The sequence below is a fragment of the Prionailurus bengalensis genome, chromosome D1 (assembly GCF_016509475.1).
Source record: "Prionailurus bengalensis isolate Pbe53 chromosome D1, Fcat_Pben_1.1_paternal_pri, whole genome shotgun sequence".
Taxonomy (NCBI): domain Eukaryota; kingdom Metazoa; phylum Chordata; class Mammalia; order Carnivora; family Felidae; genus Prionailurus; species Prionailurus bengalensis.
This window is the reverse complement of record NC_057346.1, coordinates 104522668-104545522: the sequence shown is the minus strand read 5'-3', so window position 1 is coordinate 104545522 and position 22855 is coordinate 104522668. Positions and strand designations below refer to the sequence as shown.

Sequence of the window (22855 nt, the reverse complement as noted above, 5' to 3'; positions counted from 1 at the left end):
TGTGACTTTCAGAAATAGGGACACCCACCGGTAGGAGGAACACACACAGTCAGGTCCTCTCAAGTCTATTTGTCTCCCCACAACGTCAGCAACTCGTGGGACGGAAGTAGGAGTGTTGCCGGGTGAACTAGGGAGACCCTGGGCCCTGAGGCCTCTGCCCAGCCCATCCCAAGGATGTCCCTGGAGGCTCTTGGTCCCATTATAAGAAAAGAATACAAGGACGGACCAGACATAGTGGATGAGCAGTTGCAAGCAACAAAGTTTATCACAATGACACTATGCTCTGGGCTCCAGGGAGAGCTGCACACTGTGGGGTTTGGGTGTCTACCTTTTACTGACAGCTGTTAACTTAGGGGGTGGAATATTACTTGAGGTGGGGATTTCTTGGAAGCAGGATTTCATACCTTTTCTTCCTAATTTGGTGAGGGCTTTCCAGCCTTCTTTGTCAGCCGGCTTGGTTTGATCTGGTTTCTTGTGGCTTTGTTTTGGGCCAGGACCCACCTCTGACCTTCCTAGAACGGGCGCTGGCCACAACTTCCCCTTTTTTGGTCTCCAGGTATCCTGTTAGAAACTAACTAGCTGCCTACTCTAACATTCCCCTCCCCCACCATGGACTCTGGGCCCTTAAAATCTTTTCAGGGAAAACGGGCAATGGTACATCTTCTGTAAATACTTTATGCTGGTGTGGGATGTTGACCCTGCCTGAGGGCTTCAGAAGTCCTTGCTATCTGAATTTTAGGAAACCTGATGGGCTGTGGGGAGTAAAAGGAAGTCACAGGCTTGGTCCAGAGGGTGTTGGTAGGTTTCATCTTCAAGGCAGATAGATTGGAATCCCTGGTGCAACCATCACTTATGAATGAAGTTGTTGGGAGTCTGGAAAAGACAAATTAAAAAAAATTTTTTTTTTAAGTTTATTAACTTCTTTTGAGAGAGAGAGCAAGCAGGTGAAGGGCAGAGGAGAGGGAGAGAGAATCCCAAGCAGGCTCCTCAGTGTCAGCGCAGGGCCTGACACGGGGCTCAGACTCACGATGTGAGATCATGACCTGAGCCGAGATCAAGAGTCAGATGCCCAACAACTGAGCCACCCAGGCACCCCTGGGAGATAAATATTTGACAAGAAAATTAAACAAACAAGGTCCAAAAAGCAAAAGTAACAATATAGCCACTAGTGGCCCTAAAAAGGGCAAGAACCAGGTTACAGATGGAAGGGTCTCGTGTACAGCATCCCAAATATTATTAGCAGTATCAGCCCTTTTGCCCATTTGGTGTAGCCGTGTGGCTGGATCATAGAATTTTGGGATGTTTTCCTCCACGGGTCCAGTGGTGTTGATGTAGGTACAACATGCTCTGTTAATGACAGCACATACCCCACCTTAAAGCCAGCCATAACCACATTGGCCAAAGATGGAAAGGACTTTGGAGAGATTGGAGAAATACAATGAGGTGGGAAAGCTAGTTTATCCAATGCTCCCATCAGATTTCTCCAACATGCAAATTTGATATGCAAATCCCCCCCACCCCCACCCTTACCCCCACCCCCAAAGAGCTAATGCACCAATGGTATCTACTCTTCCAGCCAGTATAAATCCTATTGCCCTTCCAGTTCTGGTTGTGGGAGTGGGCAGAATTATATACATGGACTCCTGGGGGAGCCACATATCCTGGGGTACAACTGCCTGATGTTTGAGGTTATCAATGCATTGAAATCCTTGGGCCAATACAGGCTGGGTAAAGACTGGTCCCTGTAGGTTGGGAGAAGGACGTACACAGATAAGGAGACAGTTGGGAGGGGCACAAAAGTTTGTGGGGTAATTCACTATTCCTATCTCCTGGAGCTGTTGGGCCCACCTGGAAGAGTTACTGTGTGTGCAGCTGGGGAATAGAGATTTCCCCATGGCTCTGTATCCTAGGTAACTGGAAAGTAATGGTTGTGAAGGGAGAAATTAAACAGTAATGCTGAGTGGTGTCCAGCTAGGCCATGATCCAAAACATGGGTTTATTGGGTTTTTACTTGAAAGGGTGAGATTAGCACACCAACCCAGTGGGTGGCATTATAATCTGTGTCATTTAGATTTCCTAAGCAGGCATGCCGCATTCCATGCTTGGAGCCCTGAACTGAGACACTGGAAAACTGTCTGCTGGTCCAAGGGTCGTTGGCAAAGTTGTACAGACTGCCCCCAGAGGTGATGCTATTTGGCAGCTGACCCATCTTCTGGATCTGTTTTTATGGGTTGAATTATTGGGAGTTATCTGGAAGCATGGACTTGGAGTTTAGGAATAATTGGGGTCCAAATCCCTGAAATGGGTGGTGGGAGTGGATAGGTCAACACAGGTCCCATTAGGGCAGATGAAAATCCCTTCTTGGGAAGGGGAACGTGGTCCAGTGTAGTTTTTCTGATGGAGAATTGTATTAGGAGAATGAGTGGGATAAAATAGGGAGTAAGAAAGGTCCTTCTGAGAATATAAATGACAAATCTAGCAGTTGAAAAAGTTATTTCCCTGGGAGGTTATGTTGGAACCATTCTGTGGACCTGCATGGGTTAGAACAGTAATGAGAATGAGGGGGAAAAAAAAACAACAAAAACAAGACTTTTGGGGCCATATTGGAGGGTTAGACCCAACAGAAAGATGTCATTGTTTTGTTTTCTTTTGCTTTGTTTGAAGGGAGGTGGTTTAAAGGTAGCAAGAAAAGCAACTCAGAGGTCCAAGTAGACAAAGGTTTGCAAAGAGGAGAAGCAGTATAAGGAAAATCCAGTCAATAGCTAACATTGTAAAGCAAATATTCATAGTAAGATGTCAATCACTTATCTTCTTGGAGATGTAGCGTAGATCTTCCACTGGCTCACAGGAATAGGATGGAATGTCTTCAGTCGTCGATTGTGGGTAGTCTGGAGCCACTAGTTTTATTCTTGACAAATGAATCCACCTAGCTATATACCTTAGAGCTTAGCTGCTGTTGGGGTGCTGAGAAGAACCTGGAAGGGTCACTACCATTCAGGGTCTAATTGAGCTGAACGTAAATCCTCCTTCCAGGTCTTAACCATGTCCCCTGGCTTGATCTGGGTAGGGACAGGTTCTTTCTTGGGTTGGGCACAAGTAAAGATGATCTACTGGACCGGTCCTAACTGATTAAATGTCTTATAAATTCATGGGTTTCTGAATCAAGTAGCAGATCTGCTGTTAAGAAAGGAATTTCAAAGGGGCTGAGTTGGAGGTTCCTTTTTGGGGCCATTCTCAATCTCAAGAGGGCTACGGGCAGGAGTTTTGTCCAGGATTCTAAGGTTTCCTGGAAAGATTTTTGGCCAAGATTTTTTAAAGGGTTTGATTAGCCAAGGATTGGGGTCTCTAGGCAGCATGGAGGTGGTCATGAACTCCCAAGGCAGAAGATACTTGTTGAGTCACTCTTGCAGTAAAGAATGGGCTGTTATCACTCCGCAGAGACTTTAGGAGCCCAAAGCGTGGGGTGATTTCCTTTGGTAGAGCTTTCATTACCTCTTGAGCTTTTTCTGTTCTACCAGGATGAACGTCTACCCAACCAGTGAAGGTGTTCACAAAGACCAAGAGGTATTTATATCCCTGATGGGGGCATCTGAGTGTGGTCTATCTGCTAATCTTCTCCAGGGTATGTGCCTTGTCTTTGGTCTGGAGGAGTGGAGGTGGTCTAAGCCCTCCCCCAGAGGTGTTCTTGTGACCTAGGTTACAGGTCCTGGTGACTTCCTTCATCACCCTTGACAGGCTAATTCCTGAAAAGACTCGATTAACTAAGGAGGTTAATGTGTCTCTTCCCACATGAGAGGAGTCACGTAGTCCCTTGATGATTTTCCATTGGAATGCCTGGGGAAGCATCACCTTTTTGTCTTGTGTCCGCCATCCCTCCAGATGTAGTTGGTGGTCTTTCTGCTGAGCCCAGTTTATTTCCCTCTTTGTATATTGGGGCCTTTGTGGGAGGATTGGCCCATAAAGGAGTAAAGCTACCTCTACTGGGAGTTTGGGGCCCTAAAACCATCTTTTGGAGCTTGTTACACGTATTTGGGGCTGCCTGGCTTATAAAATGAATTCCCAGCACCAACTGTCCCTCTAGGGTATCCAGATCTACATGGGTGCTTCTGTGGCCCTTCTACCAGACGGGACTGAAAAAGAGCAGGATTTTCATCAGGTCCTTGGGTGATCTCCCTCACCTTATCATGGTTTACTAGCTTGATGATACATCTCTTCATGCCTTCCAGGAGGCACAGTACCATGTGGTCTCTGAAGGCTAGTCCCTGCTACCTGGGCTGATAATTCTGATAAGGGCCTATCTGAGGGACAGCTGTCATTCTAATGGGACATCTGTTAGGCTAGGTAGCCTAGATGAAGGACATCTGCCCAGATGTAGAATCGCTCCTCTGTACTGCAGCAATGAGAGAGAATGACCAGAAGGTCCTTCCAGGTTAGATCAAAAGACTAGAGTCAGGCTCCAGAATTCCTCAGTAAATTTGCTAGGATCCTCAGAAAACTGGCCTAAGCACTCATGGCACTGCCTGAGATCGGACATCAAAAAGGGAACATAGAAGGGCACCAGGGTAGCTCAGTCGGTTAAGCATCTGACTCTTGATACTGGCTCAGGTTGTGATCTCCCGGTCATGAGATCAAGCCCACATCAGGCTTCATGCTCAGTGGAGCCTGCTTGGGATTCTCTGTCTGCCCCTTCCTGGCTTGCTCGCATGCGTGCACTCTCTCTCTCTCTCTCTCTCTCTCTCTCTCTCTCTCTGTCTCAAAATAAATAAACAAACTTTAACAAAATAAAGGGGGTGGGGAGCACCTGGTGGCTCAGTTGGTTAAGCGTCGGACTTCTGCTCAAGCCATGATCTCAGGGTTTGTGAGTTCTAGCCCCACATTGGGCTCTCTGCTGTCAACACAGAGCCTGCCTTGGATCCTGTCTCCCTCTCTCTCTGCCCCTCTCCCACTCAAGCATGCACTCTCCCTCTCAAAAATAAACATTGAGGGGCGCCTGGGTGGCGCAGTCAGTTAAGCGTCCGACTTCAGCCAGGTCATGATCTCGCGGTCTGTGAGTTCGAGCCCCGCGTCAGGCTCTGGGCTGATGGCTCAGAGCCTGGAGCCTGTTTCTGATTCTGTGTCTCCCTCTCTCTCTGCCCCTCCCCCGTTCATGCTCTGTCTCTCTCTGTCCCAAAAATAAATAAACGTTGAAAAAAAAAAGTTTAAAAAACAAAAATAAACATTGAAACCAAATAAAAAGAGGAACATACACTCTTGTGGTCCCCTAAGGTCCACCTGCCATCTCCTGGAGGGGGCAAAGAAGCTCTTTCTTTTGGCCTGAGTCTGGTAATGGAGAGTAGATGGATTGATAGGGTGGGAGATTAGTTGCTTAGGCTGAGGAGCCAATGGCTGTTGGGGTGTTAATCTGGTCTTGGGTTGTTTCGAGGGGGAGTTACTGAGGGGAGCTACTGCAGGGAGAATTTCTTTCTTGGGGCCAAACATGTAAATGACCCCTTCCCACTGTGCATGTTTTACATTTCTCAGGGTCATCCCTGAGGGCCATAAAGGCCTGGATGTAAGGGATCCCTACCCACTCTTCTTGTCTCTTACTGGAGAGATCAAGTTGCAATATAGTTTTATAGTTAGGATTATCATTTTCTGACTAGATCTCTACCTTATATGGAGGCCAAGGAATGTTACAAAAGAAAACAAGCATTTTCCTACTTAGGCTGGCTTTCTTTCTTTCTTTCTTTCTAATGTTTATTTTTGAGAAAGAAGAGAGACAAGAGTGTGAGTCGGGGAGGGGCAGAGAGGAAGACACAGAATCCCAAGCAGGCTCCACACTGTGGCACAGAGCCCCATGCAGGGCTCAATCCAAGAATCTCAGCTGAAATTCAGAGCAGGATGCTGGACACTTAACTGCTGAGCCACCCAGGTGCACCTGTTTAGGCTTTCTAATGGGAACTGATCCCAGTGTCTCAAAATATGTCCCAGAAGAAAGTCTTAGGGTATGGAAGTGGAATCTCCCATTGTCTTCAGGGAGAGAATTGACTCCCGTTAACTGAAAAGGAACAACTAAACCAGGCCTCCCAATACTAGAAGCCTGGAGTACTATTTCCCTGAGGAGAGTTAGCTCTCTCTCTCTCTGGAACCTAATAGGATCTCAATTGGGAACTCTTCTAGAGAGTTCCAAAGGCGAGTGGACTGTGGGCATCCCCAGCCTGCTGTCCATTCACCCGGTCATCATGGCTGTGGCCAGCATGCCATGTGATGACCCAACAACAGCCCTGGTGTCCCAGGGCCCACGTCTCTTCCTGGCGTCTGCCATCCGGAGAGTGACAGCCTTCCGGACGACCCTAAATGAAATGATGCCTGATAATTAACCCTGATGTCCCGGGATGGATCCCTTGGAACCGAGATCATCATGATTTCAAGATCACTGAATATCCCACTCTCCTTCTGTTGATAGGCCTCTTAACAGTTGGTAGCAAACAACAGCCACCAGAGACAGGGGTCCCTTTGAGCGTCTAAATATTTCTTGCCTGACCTGTTGAAGTCTCCTACTTGGTGGTTAGCTCTGGGGAAACTAACCTCTATTTTCCAGTTCTCTTTGCATCCCTGAATTATTTGGGTGGAGCCACATTTAATTAAGTGGTGGATAAGGCCTACCCACAGATCCACAGGGAGAGCTTTCTATAAGTGGGGTCCCTTGCCAGGGAGCAAAAGGGTTATAGCTTATTTTACAGTGATCTTCGCAGTCTGAGTTGGCAATCACGCAGCACCTGTGCAATGGGTGACAGAATATCTCCCAGGTCCCTGTGCCCCGCCACCAAAAGAAAGTGCCTATGTAGGTATAAGAGGAAGCGGCTGAAGCCACACAAGGAGGGGTCAGAGTGTCCCTGACCAAGAAGCAGATTCCTGCAGAGACAGCCTGGGAATATCAGTCACCTAGGGACCGGTGCAGAGGATCGCTGGTGTCGCTTGCACGAGAGCCCATGAAGCACTCTCTTACATGTCTGGGAGCACTAAGGAACAGTCCTATGTGTGCATACCCAGAGGAGCCAAAGTTTTAATTACCAGTGAGATGGAAAGCCCTATGGGATTGCTGTGCGTCCTGAGAAATAATCTCGGACACTTCCATACAACTTTTAGTCACTTAAGAGTGCCTTTCGGCTGGAAGGAGCAAGTGTCCCTTTATTCTTCGGAGCTGAACATTAGTTTCTCATAAATGCTACCAGACCATCCGGTTCCCAGGTAGATCAGAAAGAGAGAGAGAGAACAACGGAATGGTGACTTGACTAAGCAACACTCCAGCCCGAGTGGAGGAAGTTGAGACTCACCGATGAAGAGGGTCCCTCAACACGCAGGTTACCTCCTTCTGACTGGTTCCCCAAAAAGATGTTGCCAGGTGGACTGGCGAGACCCGTCCGTCCGCTGAGGCCTCCACCCAGTGCATTCCAAGGATGTCCCTGGAGGCTCTGGGTCTCATCACAAGAAAGAATTCAAGGACGGACCAGACATAGTGGATGAACAGTTGCAAGCAGGAAAGTTTATTAAAGTGAAAGTATGCTCTGGAGAGGTGAGAGCGGGCCGGCTCCAGGGAGAACTGCACACTGGGGGTTTGGATGTCTACTTTCTATCGACAGCTGTTAACTAGGGGTGGGATATTTATTACCCGAGGCGGGGATGTGTTGAAAGCAGCGTTTCGCGCCTTTCCTTCCTTATTTGGTCAGGGGTTTCCAGCCTTCTTTGTCAGACACTTTGGGCCAGTCCAGTTTGATCCGGCTTCCTGTGGCTTTGCTGCCAGGACGGGCCTCTGACTTTCTTACAGCTGCGCTGTCCACGACTTCCCCTTTCCTGGCCTCCAGGTATCCTGTTAAAAGCTAACTAGCTTCCTACTCTAACCGGAGCACAGGACAACCTAGAATCACGAGATAAGGGGTGTGGTGCGATGATGAACAAACCAGGGAAGGGACTTAGGAGGATCTTGGATCCAGGAAGGAACTGGGGAAGCTATTACTGGACTTCCCAGGAATCCCGGTCTCCAGCTCAGATCCAGCTGCTAGCAGGAGGCCCTACAAGGTAGCTTTCTCGGGCAGTGGCTAACTGCTGAGAGTCACTCTGCCCAGCGGGAAACTACGATGGTCTTAACTCTGGAAGAGGGAATGCAACACTGCACCTAAGTGGAAAAAAAAAAACAACAACAACAAAAAAACGCGTTTGGGGAGGAGAACTCGCTCTTCGTCCACTCCGAAAAGCTAGAAGCAGACGAACACGCCTCCAAGCTCTTTCCCGGATTTTAGTGGTTGCCTCCAGCCAGCCCCTCTCTCAGTACGTCTCTGTTATTGGTCAGTATTGCCAAGCATCAGCAGTCACAGACAATATCCGGAACCAATCGTCTCCAATCCCCACCCCGTCTCTCCGCCAACCTGTGAGTGACATACACGCGAACCAATGAGAAATGAAAGTGGGGATAAGAAAACGAGACTCCTTCCCCTTTTCCTCAGCTTGTTCAGCAAATGGTAGAAAAGGCTGAGCAGCTGATACCAACCACCAATCCGTAAGGATGGAACGGGGACGAAGAGAAGAGTGATGGGAGGGGGTGACGTGGCAGTGACGGGGACATACACTGAAATGAGTGGCGGAAACCCCGGCCAATCGGTGGTCGAATTGGCCGGGCACGCTGCATTCTCGGGTCCTCCCCGAGCGCCGGAGACTTCGGGAAAGCACCAATGAGCTTGAACATGAGTCTGATTGGCCTTCATTCGAACCAATCATCGGCGTGCCTGGAGGACGCGTCCCACCCCGGGCTCTCACTGGGCGGTGTGGGATGACAGGCCCGAGAGAAATGCCAATGTCCTAGGGGTCCTCCGCAAGTGACGCTCGGCGGCACCAATCGACTGCCTCCTTCCCGGCGGCCGAGCCCTCCTCCCGCGGCGGGCCTGGCGGGGCGGGGACGCTGCGCGGCCGCGGCTGATGCGCTAGCCGTGTGGGGCGCTCCGGGCGGCGACGGCGGCTCTCGTAGGCGGTTCCGGTCCTGTATCTCGGGGCGGCGGCGGCTCATGGCGGCGACGGAGCTGAGAGGGGTGGTGGGGCCGGGCCCGGCGGCCATTGCAGCTCCGGGCGGCGGCGGCACCGGTCCCCCCGTGGTGGGAGGCGGCGGCGGCGGCCGCGGAGACTCGGGGCCGGGCTCCGGGGCCGCGCTGGGCACGGTGGCCGCGGCGGCGGCGGGCGGCCCGGGCTCCGGCGCCGGGGGAGTGGCGGCTGCGGGCCCGGCCCCTGCGCCGCCGGCGGGGGGCTCCGGCGGCTCGGGCGCCGGGGGTTCGGGCTCGGCTCGAGAGGGCTGGCTCTTCAAATGGACCAATTATATCAAAGGCTACCAGCGGCGGTGGTTCGTGCTGAGCAACGGGCTCCTGAGCTACTACAGGTAACTGCTTCCGGGGCGCCGTCCCCCACCGCAGCCCACAGTCCCCGCGCCGTCACCCTCTGGAGCCGGCCCCGCAGCCAAGGTCGCCCCAGGCCCCTTTTCGTCACCTGCGCGCACTGACAGCCCGCGACGCGAGCCCACCTGCGCGAAAGTGAACGCCCCGGGGCTTCCCTCTCCACCTGGGTTACCCGCTCTTGGTGCAATACCTTCCCCTCCGTCCCTGGCCTTTCCAGTTGTTCGGAGAGCATCTACTCTTCCATTGTGTTTGCACCAGCACGGCGGTGCAATGATGAATTCTGCGAGGAAGGCGCTGTCGTAGGTGCTAAGGGGCACATGTAGGAGAGCAAAGCCCCGGCATGGTTCGCAAGGAACTTACTGTGAAAGTCCCAGATCTTAGCTGTCTGTGCTGTCTTAGCTGTCTCCAGAATTCAAGGTTATTAGCTGCCTTTGATGTACCCGCCGTTGCTCTCTCCACGTTCAGGCACAAGGACACCAGGCACAGGGTGGCCTCCGTATCTCTCCCCTGTCTTTATGTCTCCCAGACTTGGCATATGCTTTCGCCTTCTGAACAGCCCATAACGGAGATGTGCCCTCCAGTGCTGCTTTTATTGACGCTGACCCCACCTCCCACCATGGGAATGATTCCAGTGGTCTCTCCGGTATTTCCGGGGTCTCTTTGGTTGGTTCGCTTTAAGTTTTATTAAAAGAAGAATCCATGTCTTTGGTACGATTACTTCTGTTCAACAGTGTTTGTTTTGGAATGTTTAATATATATATTCGTGGCAGCTCACAAGCTTGCCATAACTGTAGCATGCTTTTGGCTACTCCGGTTACGCCGGATAGAGGGGTTACGATGCTGGATGTGGAGACAGGACATAAACATTTCCTGAGTACTGGACAGTTTGGGTAGTTTCATTGACTCCCAACAATAACCCTGGAGATCAGGAGATGTTCCCATCTTACTGATGAGGAAACTGAGACTTAGTCTGGGCAACTATTCCAAGGTCTTGAGGAGTCAGGATTTGAAACCGGTTGTCTTCACACCATCATAACCTAAAACCCAAGTTAGTGTTACTTGAATCAATCAAATAACAGATAATTGCTTGCCTATAGCAAGTAAGTTTCTAGATTTCTGTTGCTATATACAAAATGTGTATAGTTTCTAGATCACAGTACTTTATACAAAATGTACAAAAGTTTCCACTGTTACTATATACGAAATGTATATAGTTTCTATATCACAGTACTTTATACAAAATGTATAAAAGTTTCCTTTAAGGGAGGGGCGCCTGGGTGGTTCAGTTGGTTGGGCGTCTGACCTGACTTTGGCTCATGATCAGGTCATGATCTCGCAGTTTGTGAGTTCGAGCCCCTCGTCGGGCTCCGTGCTGACAACTCGGGGCCTGGAGCCAGCTTCGGATTCTGTGTCTCCTTCTCTCTCTGCCCCTCCCCTGCTCATGCTCTGTCTCTTTCTCTCAAAAATAAACATTAAAAAAAAAAATTTGTTTTTAAAGTTTCCTTTAAGGGAGACTTTGCTTAATATAATGGCACTTCTAATTGAAATCTTTTTTGTAAAAAAGTCCTATTTGAGATCCAAAATGCTGTTAAGAGCAGCTCACTGTATTTCTTTTCCTCTGCGCGTAGTCACTCTGCTACCAGGAGAGGTAGGGTGAATGAATCTCTTCCTCAACCCCACCGTATCAGCACTTAGAGGATTTTGAGGGGAAATTGAAGGTGGGAGTTGGAGGTTGTTGAGGGTGAAAAATGCCTTAGCACATCCTCACTGTTCCTGCCACATTGTGAACAGTTGTGTGGGTCATTTGCATTATTATATTCAGAATTGATTTTAATTTTAACCCTCTCTCAGTACGCACCCAGGATGATCGGTTTAAGGTTCGATCACACATCTAAAGTTTTAGTGTGTGTTCCAAAGTTTTTCTCCTATTCAAGTTCCTGTTTTCCTGTTATACTGACCATCATCCTAAAGTTCGGTTGATTTGTATCCTAACTTGGCTTGTAAGTCACTATTAACACTGCTCATTTTCGTAAGTTGTGTATCAGCTGAGGACTTTACTGTGTGGTCTTTTTTCTCCAAATTCTTATCAGATCATCTTTCCAGGCCATTTGATTCTTTGATCAGTACCAGTCTTAATACTGATCTTGGTTGGACATTAATAACTTCTCTGTTGCTATCTCTTCAAGTACTTGTAACCACCTTTAACTTCTGTCTTACAAGAGTTAGGAGCACCTATCTGACTACAGATCAAACTGCTTCCAAAGCATACTGAATCACATATTGGGAAATATGCCATAGGCCTGTCTTTGCCAACTAAGATGGTCCCACCCACAAACCAACCAAGCAACAGGAACCAGGGTTATCAAATCTATGCACTACCTTCAAAATCACAGTGAAGTTCTTCCTCCCAACTATACTGGTGGTTTATTCTTCTTGACAGGGTTCTCTGTGTCCCCGTCTCCCTACAGTTATTTAGCTAAATTGTCATTTCTCCTGCTTTTCATGCCTCCAAAACCAGTCGTCTCCTCTATATGCCTTTTACAAAATACTGCTTTCTTTTTAACTGAGACCATATACTTCCTAGACCCATCCTGTGATGAACTGTCCTCATAGGCTTTGACGGGCCACTTCCCTCTTTTTACCCATCCTTGCATACACAGATACATGGATGTCCCATTACTTAAAGCCGTATGTAGAATCCCGGCTTTCCCAGACACATGGTGACAGGGCCATAGCATTAGTCTTCCTGAGTAGCTTCCAGAGATTGAGTTACTATTTCTGCTGGCCTTAAAGGGAACTTTCTGGTCAGAAGGCACCACCTAATTAATACTGTGGTGCCTAAATAACTTATCTTGCACTCTCAAAACCATGTCTTTCCAGCCTCTGCACTAATCATTTATAAACAGAGGTGTATCGGCCTGAACCCAAGAGCTCCTGAGTCAAGCCTGCCTTACTCCTAGGGTTCCTTGGTATTTCTGCAACTGCTACTTTAGTTTATGAAGATGACCCAGGCAGAAGAGATTCCTAGGAAGTGGCTTGTGAAAAGTTCCAGCACGTTGTGAGGAACGCAGTACAGGGTCCGAGCAGCACCTTTGGAGTAGAAAGCCAGGGTGAGCTGGCCTGTCAGCTGCGGGTCTGAAATTCAGCCTGCATTATTCATAATGTAACTGAAGCCAGGGGGCGGGGGAGGGGAGGTAAGGATAGAAAAAACAGGGATTCACATTACATCGTGGCAGGTGCAGGGGTGAAAAATGGCCCAGTCCAGTGAGACCCCCCCTGGCCATCCCCTACTGCTCATTTGTGCCTTTGAGGAAGAAAAACCAGTTTCATGTGACACACTGAACAATAGCAAATCTGTCTTCCTAAGCACAGTAAACAGACTTTCTCAAACATACCAAGTCTTCGTTTCTGGAGATGGGGTGTGTGTCATTTCTGGCACGCAGGAGCTCTGGACGTGCCAGGTGTGTTGGGCCGCTTGGCTCCAGTGCAAAGGAAATGGCTCTGCTCTGCCCTGTGGCAGTTGGCCAAGGACTTTGACCTCTTTATGTTCCAAGTTGGTCAGGGAAAACTGTGGTCTCACCATGCAGGTCTCTGGGCAGAAGCAGCGGGGTGGGCGGAGGGGAAATTCACTCGGTTTGCAAGGTATACTGAGTCGTGCCAGTAGCTTGGTATTTTACATGAAGTAGCTCGTAGCCTGTTGTCACCAAGCAGTGATGTAAAGTTCAAAAGTTAGTCTATTAATAGAGCCGTCAGTCAGAGATGGGGAAAATTTTTACACCCAGTCCTCCGAGAACAGATTTGCTGAATCTTTCTTAGCTATTAATAGGATGGCTTAGGAGTTCCCGCCAAGCGAGGCCAGCGGACCTTTGGCAAGAACATATTCCAGAGAGAGTATACTACCTGGTGATTCTTTTAGGATTATTCTTTACCCCCACAGAAAGCTAGTCCTTTCTCTTTCCTGTCATTTGAGCTGTGGTCGATATTTAATACCCTAAGCATCTCGGCATTCCTTACACTTACGCAATATAATTCTAAGCGTAGTGTGACAGTTCTCATTAGGGCTGAGTTACAGTTGGGGGGGGGGTGCAGTATATGTAAAATGGAGCTATTCTTTAAGGCGATGAGATTGTTACAAGAAATTTTGTTGCGTGAGTTTATAAACCACTCTTTTATAACTATACCCCGCTAAATAAAAAGGAATTCCTGCCTACAGAAGGGCACAAGGGAACTTGTTGGGGTGATGGACATGTTCTACAATTTGTGGAGGCGGCTACACAATTGTATACATTTGTCAAAACTCACTGCCTTACACACTTAGCATGGCCGGATTACCGTTGTATGTCGTGAATGCTCCCACGAAGGCTATTTCCAAAAGGCTGAGGGAGAGAGCTCAGAACTCCGAAACCACACTTACTGGCCGTGAAAGGAGAGCCCTACTGACGGTTTCTGGAATTTGAGGGAGCCATCTGAGGGAAAGAGTAGAACTTGCTGTTGCCTAGGACTACCGTATTTTTGAAAAGGGTCATGAGAAGACAAGGAACGTGGTGAAGGATACTCCATCCGTCAACTTTCTCCTTAGCTTGTCTTCATCTCATTATTGTAGGTCAAAGGCCGAAATGAGACACACCTGCCGTGGTACCATCAACCTCGCCACGGCCAACATCACCGTGGAGGACTCCTGTAACTTCATCATTTCCAACGGGGGTGCTCAGACCTACCACCTGAAGGCGAGCTCAGAAGTGGAGCGACAGCGCTGGGTGACAGCCCTGGAGCTGGCCAAGGCGAAGGCCGTGAAGATGCTGGCGGAGTCGGGTAGGGAGCGAGGCACGCCGCGTCGGGGACGCGTCCTGTTTGCCCCTGCTAGGCACGAATCTTACCTTCTCCCTCGCTGTCGTTCAGTTATCAACCGTCCCCTAGTGTGTCCGGCTTCTCTTCGTCACGCGGTGTCTCTCCCTGCAGCGGTGGCTTGCAACGGGGGGGCAGTGCTGCCCTGCAGGGGACACTAGGCAGTGTCTGGAGACATTTTTGTTGTCACAGCTGAGGCCTGGTGGTACTGCGGGCATCCAGTGAGTAGAGGCCAGGGATGCCGCTAAGCCTCCTGCAGTGCGCAGGACAGCGCTCACAACAGAGATGGATCCGGGCCCAGATGCCAGTAGTGCCGAGGTTGAGAAACTATCCTGGAGGCGTGACAGGTGTCTTTTGGCTTTTAATGCCATTTGACCACCTTAACATTTTGAGAAATAATTATTTTATGGCTAGGGCAGTGTGAAGATGATTACAACTCACAATTTGGTTCTGTCTTTACTTTTTTCTTTCTCCCCTGACAGTTTCTTACTTATTTTTTACCTTTTTTTTTTTTTTTTTTTTTTTTTTTTTTTTTTTAAGTAGGCTCCATGCCCAGTGTGGGGCTTGAACTCACAACCCTGAGATCAAGAGTCACATGCTCTACCGACTAAGCCAGCCAGGGGCCCCTTTCTTATTTTTTGTTTAAAAAAAATTTTTTTTAATGTTTATTCCTTTTTTGAGAGAGAGAGACACATAGATCATGAATGAGGAAGGGGCAGAGAGAGAGGGAGACACAAAATCTGAAGCAGGCTCCAAGCTCTGAGCTGTCAGCACACAGCCTGATGTGGGTTTGAAACTTACAAACTGTGAGATCATGACCTGAGCCAAAGTTGGACGCCCAACCGACTGAGCCACCCAGGCCCCTCTCTCATTTATTTCTTAATTGAGTTGAAACAAACCATCTTTATAGATTACCAAAATCATTACATGTGATACTTTTTTTTTTTTTTTTAATGTTTATTTACTTTGAGAGAGGGAGAGATCTCTGTGCAAATGGCAGAGAGAGAAAGGGATTGAGAGAAAGAATCCCCAGCAGGCTCTGCACTGCCAGGACGTGGGGCTCGATCTCACGAACTGTGAGATCATGACCTGAGCCGAAATCAAGAGTTGGACGCTCCACCGACTGAGCCAGCCAGGTGCCCGTACATGGGATACTTTCTGTGAAAAATCTTCATTTTGCTACCTTAGTTTCACTAAAAAGAGCAGTCTCAACATTTTTTCTTCAAGGAAAATGCTAGGATTTCCCCTGTCCCAGCTGTTGATAGTTTAATCACACTGAGCTTATTCACTCAGACCTTGACCAAGATGGTCACCTGCTGGCTGTTGTTCATCTCCTGTTTTTCTTATCCCTTGTCACCTCCCACACTGGATTTTATATCTGTTGGTCAGTGAAAGGAAAATTCTCTGCTTGTAAGTTTTCTTGTAACGGGTTATATTTTGACTTTGGTCCTGCCTCTCGGTCTAGCAGACAGGGCAGGCTTTCCTTATTTCTTTTGTTTTGATGTTAGTGCTGATGTTAGCTCCCCCAAAGAAAGTGACACTGCTGGAAAAGCGTTTTGCTGTTGCAGAGTGTTAGGTATAAAACTGCTAGCGAAGGGTACGACATAGCTCTCTGTTGGATGTTTTGTTGGAGGGTCATTTAACACAAGACCTTGCGTCGCTTTCAGTGCTATGATGGCTGTCGTGTCAAATGAGTTCATCACAAAGTTCCCGAGCTCTCCTTTGGAGAAGATAAATCAATGGGTCTTTTGGTGATGTGGACATTGTTTACCAAGAGCCAGACTGCAACTCTCAACCCATTTCATACAGGGTTCTCCCATCACCCAACATATGGTCGCTTAGACTGGGTTGGAACCCTCAAGCTTGAGTTCAGAGGCTCAACAATTCATTCCCAAGGCCAGGGGCCATTTAATTTCTCCCTCCTGTCCTCCGGGTCATCGGTTCTCAAAGTTCAGCGTGCATTGGAATGGCCTGGGCAACTTACTCAAAATGCAGGTCCTGGGCCTTGCCTCAGACCAGTGTAATCAGTTTCTGGGGGTGAGGCCAGAGCTTCCTTGGCACCTTTTAGAAGAATCCCAGGGGTGGAGGGATTGAATGTAGGGGTCAGAAGGTATAGACTTTAAGTTATAAAATAATTAAATACTGAGGAAGTAACATACCGCATGATGACTATAATTAGCACTGTGTAGTATATTTGATAATTGCTAAGAGAGTAGATCCTAAAAGTTCTCATCACAAGGCAAATAAACATTTTTTCCTTTTTTTTTTTTTTGTATCTATATGAGATGATGGATACTAACTAAATTTATTGTGGTAATCATTTGGAAATATATGTAAGTTGAATCAGTATGCCTATATAGTGCCATGTCAATTATAACCCAATAAAACTGGAAGAAAAAAGAAAAGCAAAATAAATGCTTGTTGTGTGGCCCAGGGCAGGGGGGGTGAAAGGAAGAACCACCCCAGGTGTCCGTGGCACCACACTGCAGTCAGATCGGTGGGGGGCTGTGAACCGCACTGTAGTCGAATCATCTGGTAAGGGCGAACACCTGGTGGGTCAGATCGCCCGGCGTGAGAGCCGGTTTAGTTGTAGACAGTTGGTAGGGTTCCGACCCTCAGCCCTAGCATCCCGTAACTGGAGTCCTCTAACTCACCCTCGGGCCCCCTGCAGATGAGTCGGGAGATGAAGAGTCTGTGTCACAAACCGACAAGACCGAGCTGCAGAACACCCTCCGGACGCTGTCCAGCAAGGTGGAGGACCTGAGCACGTGCAACGACCTGATCGCCAAGCACGGCACTGCGCTGCAGCGCTCCCTCAGCGAGCTGGAGTCCCTGCGGCTGCCCGCCGAGAGCAATGAGAAGATCAAGCAGGTCAATGAACGGGCCACACTCTTCAGGATAACGTCCAACGCCATGATCAACGTAAGTGCAGCTGGCACCTGTGTAGCTTTTTTTTTTTTTTAATGTTTTTAAATCATTTTTTTAAGGTTATTTATTTATTTTGAGAAGGAGAGAGAGAGAGAGAGCGAGCAAGTGCGCGTTAGCGGGGGTGGGGAAAGGAGAAGTGGGGAGAGGGAGAGAGAATTTCTGTCTCAAGCTGGCTCCGCACTGCCAGCGTAGAGCCTGGTGTGGGGCTCGAACTCCTGAACCGTGAGATCATGACCTGAACCAAGAGACCAAGAGTGGGACACACAACTAACCAAGCCACCCAGGCGTCCCCTGTGTTGCTTTTTGATTCTTCCGCTCTGGAAAAGTCATTCTCCCCAAGTGCCAGAAAATTGTAATTGATAAAGCACAGAACATTAGGTCCTGCTTCACTGCTCAGGGGACTTAAGTTACATTGTTTGTTGCATGAAATAGAACAGGCCGCACAGATGGAATGACTTTCATGCTCTGCTCCAGCCATGGGTCAGCCCACCGTCCCAGCGTGGGAATTAACTAGGAGTCCAGAGGTCCAGCCTTGCTTCTGCAGCTGGCAGGATATCTGCCGGTGATGTTAGTTGAGTCCCTTAACCTCTCCCGTTGTGGTTTTGTCTATTTGTTTTTAATCTAGCTTTATCTGTTGGATCTGAGAGGTCTCCATGGGTCCTTTTTACAGTTGTGTTTGAGCTTCAGGTCTTACCATACTTTGCTAGTGCATTCTGGCCTACAGTGTGGTAAGTGGGGGCTGGCCATGTGCTAGGGAGAGAGAGCTTTATAATATGAGTTAGTCCCATTTTTAGTCCTTGATTTCAGGGGTAACTCCAGGTGATAGAACAAAATACTCCAGTTTGGGTACTTTGCTTTCAAAAAGAAGGGACCAATCCTTCTGCCTCCTTACGGCTCCAGCCTCGGGTGGCTGTTGGTTTGTGGGCATTAGTGATGTATTTCAGATAGGAGGTGATAGTTCTGAAGTGAATACACGGTTTGAACAGTACTGTTTCTCTGCTGGTGACCGATTCTCACCTGGCTGCTTGTTTCACTTAGCTTGCACATGAGAACACCAGAGTATGTGTCCTAAGGCAAGTGAAAAGAGTATTCTGAGAAAGGGCTTATGCTGGCTTTTCCTCTAATTAAATGGGATGAAATTACTTCACTAGGGCCAGGTTTTCGCTTGTTCAGAGAGCGATACTAAGACGTCTGCTTAGAACTAGTTTAGTTCACATGGCTTCTAGAGATCAAAGGTCTTCTCCTGTGACCAAGGGAAAATTTAGTTTTTCTCACTTAAAACCCCTTTGTTACTTACTAGAAAGTTGTTCTAACCTATCATTTTCTGAAGTGTTGAACATTTTCTTCAGTGCTCTGATTCATACCGGGTAGAAGAGACTAATTATTTTTGTCCACTTAAGGACTTCAGGAAGATCACCTGTCTCCCAGGACCATTCTACCAATCAGCATGGATGCTTGTGTTTCTAATGTCTAGTCGTGTGCTCTTTTCCAAAATGTCCTACTTCTTAGTGACTGTATGCCTGTTTTTCAGGTCCTTTTATGATCAGGAAAATCTCAAATCATTCAGGTCAATTAACTTTGTTTATTTATTTGTTTATTTTGAGAGAAAGACCAGAGAGAGAGCAAAGAGAGAATCCCAAGCAGGCTCTGAGCTGACAATCTGGGGCTTGAACTCATGAACTGTGAAATCATGACCTGAGCTATAGTCAAGAGTCAGACGTTCAACTGACTGAGCTCCCCAATAAATACACTTTTAATTTATTTAAGTGTTTATTTTTGAGAGAAAGAGAGTACAAGCGGGGGAGGGGTAGGGAGAGAGAGAGGGAGACGCAGAATCTGAAGCAGGCTCCAGGCTCCAAGCTATCATCGCAAAGCCCCATTCAGGGCTCTGTCCCACGAATCGTGAGATCATGACCTGAGCCAAAGTTGGACACTTAACCGACTGAGCCACCCAGATGCCCCTAGATATATTTTTTAAATAGAATAGCTCAGGACACAACAGTCTCCTGACAGTGAGTATTGCCTTTTATCCATGTCATGTGAGCACCCTGCTCCAAGTTTTCTTCTTCTCTGATGTGAAAATTTTGCTAAATCAAACACCTCTTGATTAAAAGATTTCCCATAAAACTGAAACTTAGTTTGGATTTTTTTTTTTTTTTTTCAAAAATGCTTATCTTTGTTCCTTGGGGGCAATTCTTCCCAGGTTGTAAATGTTCAGAGTTTGTGTTGAAGGGAATGATCCCTTGAAAGCGAGAGGGAAGTTTTGTTTTGTCATTCTGTTCTCCCCAGTACCTCCTGTGCCCCCTTTACAGCTGGTTGTTGCTTGCGGTGCATTTTTTTTTTTTTTTTTTTTTATCATTGTGTTGCTTCCTTTGTATTTTTTAGGTGATGATGGCAAGGCCTTAAAATTAACATGCTAACTTCACATCTCAAAATAGGCCAGGTTTTATCAAAGGAAGAGTACATTGCACTCAATTTCTTGTTTGCTTAGGACATAGCTTTTCTTATTACCAAAGTGAATCTGACCAAGGAAGTAAATTTGACACTGTTAGCGTATCCATTTGCTTATTTGGCAAGCATTTACTGAGCACCCTCTGTGCTCTAGGCCCTGTGCTAGGGAATATAAAACAGTTGTGGATGTGGTGCCTGCTCTCCGGGAGATGATTCTCTAGTGAGGGGACAGAGAAGTAACCAGATCTTCATAGAGTGGTGCTAAGTGCTGTGATGGAAAGGAACACAGGCTGCTATGGTGTAGTACATTCAAGGTGTTTAGCTTAGAGTGGGAAGATTAGAGAAGGTAACTCCTCAACTAAATTCTGAAAGACCACAGAGAATCTTCCTGTGAAAAAAGACAGTTAAGAGCTTGGGGCCCTGAAGTCCCAACTGCCATGGTTAACCACCTCCATAATCTGCTTCCTCTGTGGACTCCTGTCCTTTTCTATAAAACGGTGACGATGCTAGTAGCCACTCAGAGGGTTGTTGAAAGGCGTTTAGTAGCTAATTGACAGAAAGTGTTCAGCAAAGTGCCTGATGTATAATTGTCTCACTAAATTTTAGTTATGATCAGTATGGAGGGAAGTGAGGAAGAAGAATAGATCTAGGCACAGCTCTGGCTGTGTGGATCCCTCCCTCTCTCCCAAAGTCTGGGAACTACTAATTGACTATTAGAACAAGGAAGTAGCTGAGATAAAGCTGGCCAGGGATTAAGTGTGGGGGAGGGGAGGGGTGCAGATCCTACTCAATGGGCTTGGTAGAGTGGATTAGAAGCGGATAAGACCGATTTTGATGGAGGCTTAACTATGATAGCTAACACCTTATTGAATGCTTACTGTGATCCCAAGATTTCTGAGTGCTTTACATGTGAGGCAACTACTCTTTGAGACAGTTGCTGTGGTTATCCTCTGTTTACAGATGAGGCACAAAAAGGTTAAATAACTTGCCCCAAATTCCATAGCTAGTTAGTAGGATGGAGCCGTGATTTGAACCCTGACTGTGGACCTCTACAGTAGGTACTCTGTACTGCCTCTGAGGGTGGAGGACGGAAAGAAATGTCCACAGCTCCCAGAAATAGTAAAGAAGAATCAATAGCACTTGATAATCGGAAATGGGAAGGGAAGAAAAATTAAGAATCAAGGATGCCTCCTGGTTTCCTGGCTTGGGCAGGGAGTACTGTTCTTGGTACGGAGAACAAACACCAAAGGGAGAGGCAAAGTCGGAAAGGGAATGTGGTGAGTTCACGCTGGGCCCCAGTGATTTTGAGATTACTTTGAGCCGTTGGATGGACAATTGGATATTCTGTGTCCATGAACACAGAGCTGGAATAGTCATTAGCCTATAAGCAGAGGTTGAAACCATGAAAGTAGATATTCTGTTTACCTTTTAGTTTCTCCATAACAGGGCATAGACTTTTAAGCTTACATTGCTTCCTTCCTTCATTATTCATGAAGCAAACTTTATCAGGCTCCTACTATATGCAAAGCCAACTAAGTTAGGAGCTGGAGATCTATATATAATTAAGGTATAAACGGTGTCTTCAAGTTGCTCATAATCCATCTGGAGGACAGAACATCAGTCACGATACCGCTGTGGATGGCATAAAACAGATGTGCAAAGTGCTATGAAATGCAGAGGAGAGATTGGCCGCTTAGGAGATCGTCACAGAAGAAGTAACATTTGCCATAGACCTCAGAGAATGAACAAGACTTGGCCAAACAGAGGAAGCGGGCAGGAAAGGGCATTCCTGGCAAAGCAAACAGCATGTGTGTGTGGTGGGCAGGCCTGAAAGAAACAAGTGTCCAAGAAATGGTGAGCAGTTCAGTGTGGCTCCACCCTTGGGAGGTGCCTGGGGAGGAGGATACAGGGCAGGTGGTGGCCACACCTGAAGGGTCATTTGCTTTCAAGCCAATAGTTGGGGGAGCCCATGAAGGGCCTAATATGATCAGATCTGTGTTTTGTCTCTAGATCCCTTCTTGGATGCCTCAGGTAGCTTCTAGTTGTTAAGGTTAGTTGTTTCTCTTAGCGACCAAAATAAAAATCAGTCACATTGCCCCATATTTGATCTAATTCAGGGCAGATTCCCTATTCTCAGCATCTGAATTCCTCAGCTTGAGGTGACCTGAGCTTGGTCCCAAATGTATTGAAAGCAGTTTTCCTCTGCTTGTCCTCATTTTTCTTTTAGTCAATAGATTTCTTCTTTTGGTTCAGTTCACGTAGCTGCCCTTTGTGATGTTGCCACAAATACTTCGTCTAGGTTTACTGCTCACTTGGCATTTGTGTAGGCCTCATGACCAGGAATATATAAAAGAACCGTGATGACCATGTTGAGCTTTTCTCCTGGGGCTGACCTTGATTGCTTCACGGTCCTGGCCGTGGAATGACAGGGATTCTTTGGCCATAATATGCTAAAGTTCCTAGAATAAAGTGACTTAATGGGCTTGCAGAGGCCTGCGGGGGGAATCTCTTGACTGGCTGAGTTGAGCTGACCCCTCTCCACTTTTTCCCCATACAGGCCTGCAGAGACTTCCTCATGTTAGCCCAGACCCACAGTAAAAAATGGCAGAAGTCCCTCCAGTATGAAAGAGACCAGCGTATCCGCCTGGAAGAGACCCTAGAGCAGCTGGCGAAGCAACATAATCACCTGGAGAGGGCCTTCCGGGGCGCCACCGTGCTGCCTGCCAACACTCCCGGCAGCACTGGTTCTGGAAAAGGTAAGACGCTTGGTCCTCGGGGTCGCCTGTTCACACGTGAGCCAGGGCCGTCTTCTGCCCTTGATAGAACAGCTGCAGACTCTCGAGAACCAGTGACTCCTGTGACAGGGAACTGGAGCCGTTTACTTCTCCTGGCTTTTCCACTGCTTTCTATCATGCGTGGCCATGTTTGTGGTTTGCGCAGTAAAGATCCTGCCATGCCTGGTTTGGGTAAAGCCGAGCCACGGTGAGCGACAGGGCTGCTTCTCCCTGCAGATCAGTGCTGCTCTGGCAAAGGAGACATGAGCGATGAGGATGATGAGAATGAGTTTTTTGATGCTCCTGAGATCATCACCATGCCTGAAAATTTGGGCCACAAGTAAGTTGTCCTTGCCTCCCCCGAAAAATGAGCACATCTGACCTTCGATGTTGAGAGATATTTAGGTGGGAGTATCGTAGTTGTCAGGGTTAACTAAG

The 22855-nt window shown here is 47.7% G+C and overlaps 1 protein-coding gene and 1 long non-coding RNA gene across 2 annotated transcripts in view; one reads left to right on the top strand and one right to left on the bottom strand.

Annotated features, from left to right (window-relative positions):
- Window positions 1-239: 239 nt before the first annotated feature.
- Window positions 240-8600, bottom strand: LOC122483814. The gene is made up of 2 exons (XR_006297472.1): window positions 7317-8600; window positions 240-873 (listed from the first exon to the last, which is right to left on the bottom strand). It is a non-coding gene; the product is annotated as an uncharacterized LOC122483814 (long non-coding RNA).
- A 317-nt stretch (window positions 8601-8917) lies between these two features.
- LOC122483813 (oxysterol binding protein) overlaps window positions 8918-22855 on the top strand; it is a 36022-nt gene continuing 22084 nt past the window's right edge. Inside the window, exons 1-5 of the mRNA XM_043581216.1 lie at window positions 8918-9403; window positions 14023-14231; window positions 16936-17186; window positions 22201-22399; window positions 22655-22757. Coding sequence (XP_043437151.1) covers window positions 9039-9403; window positions 14023-14231; window positions 16936-17186; window positions 22201-22399; window positions 22655-22757 — 1127 coding nt within the window. The 5' untranslated portion in view covers window positions 8918-9038. The remainder of the gene's footprint in view (window positions 9404-14022; window positions 14232-16935; window positions 17187-22200; window positions 22400-22654; window positions 22758-22855) is intronic.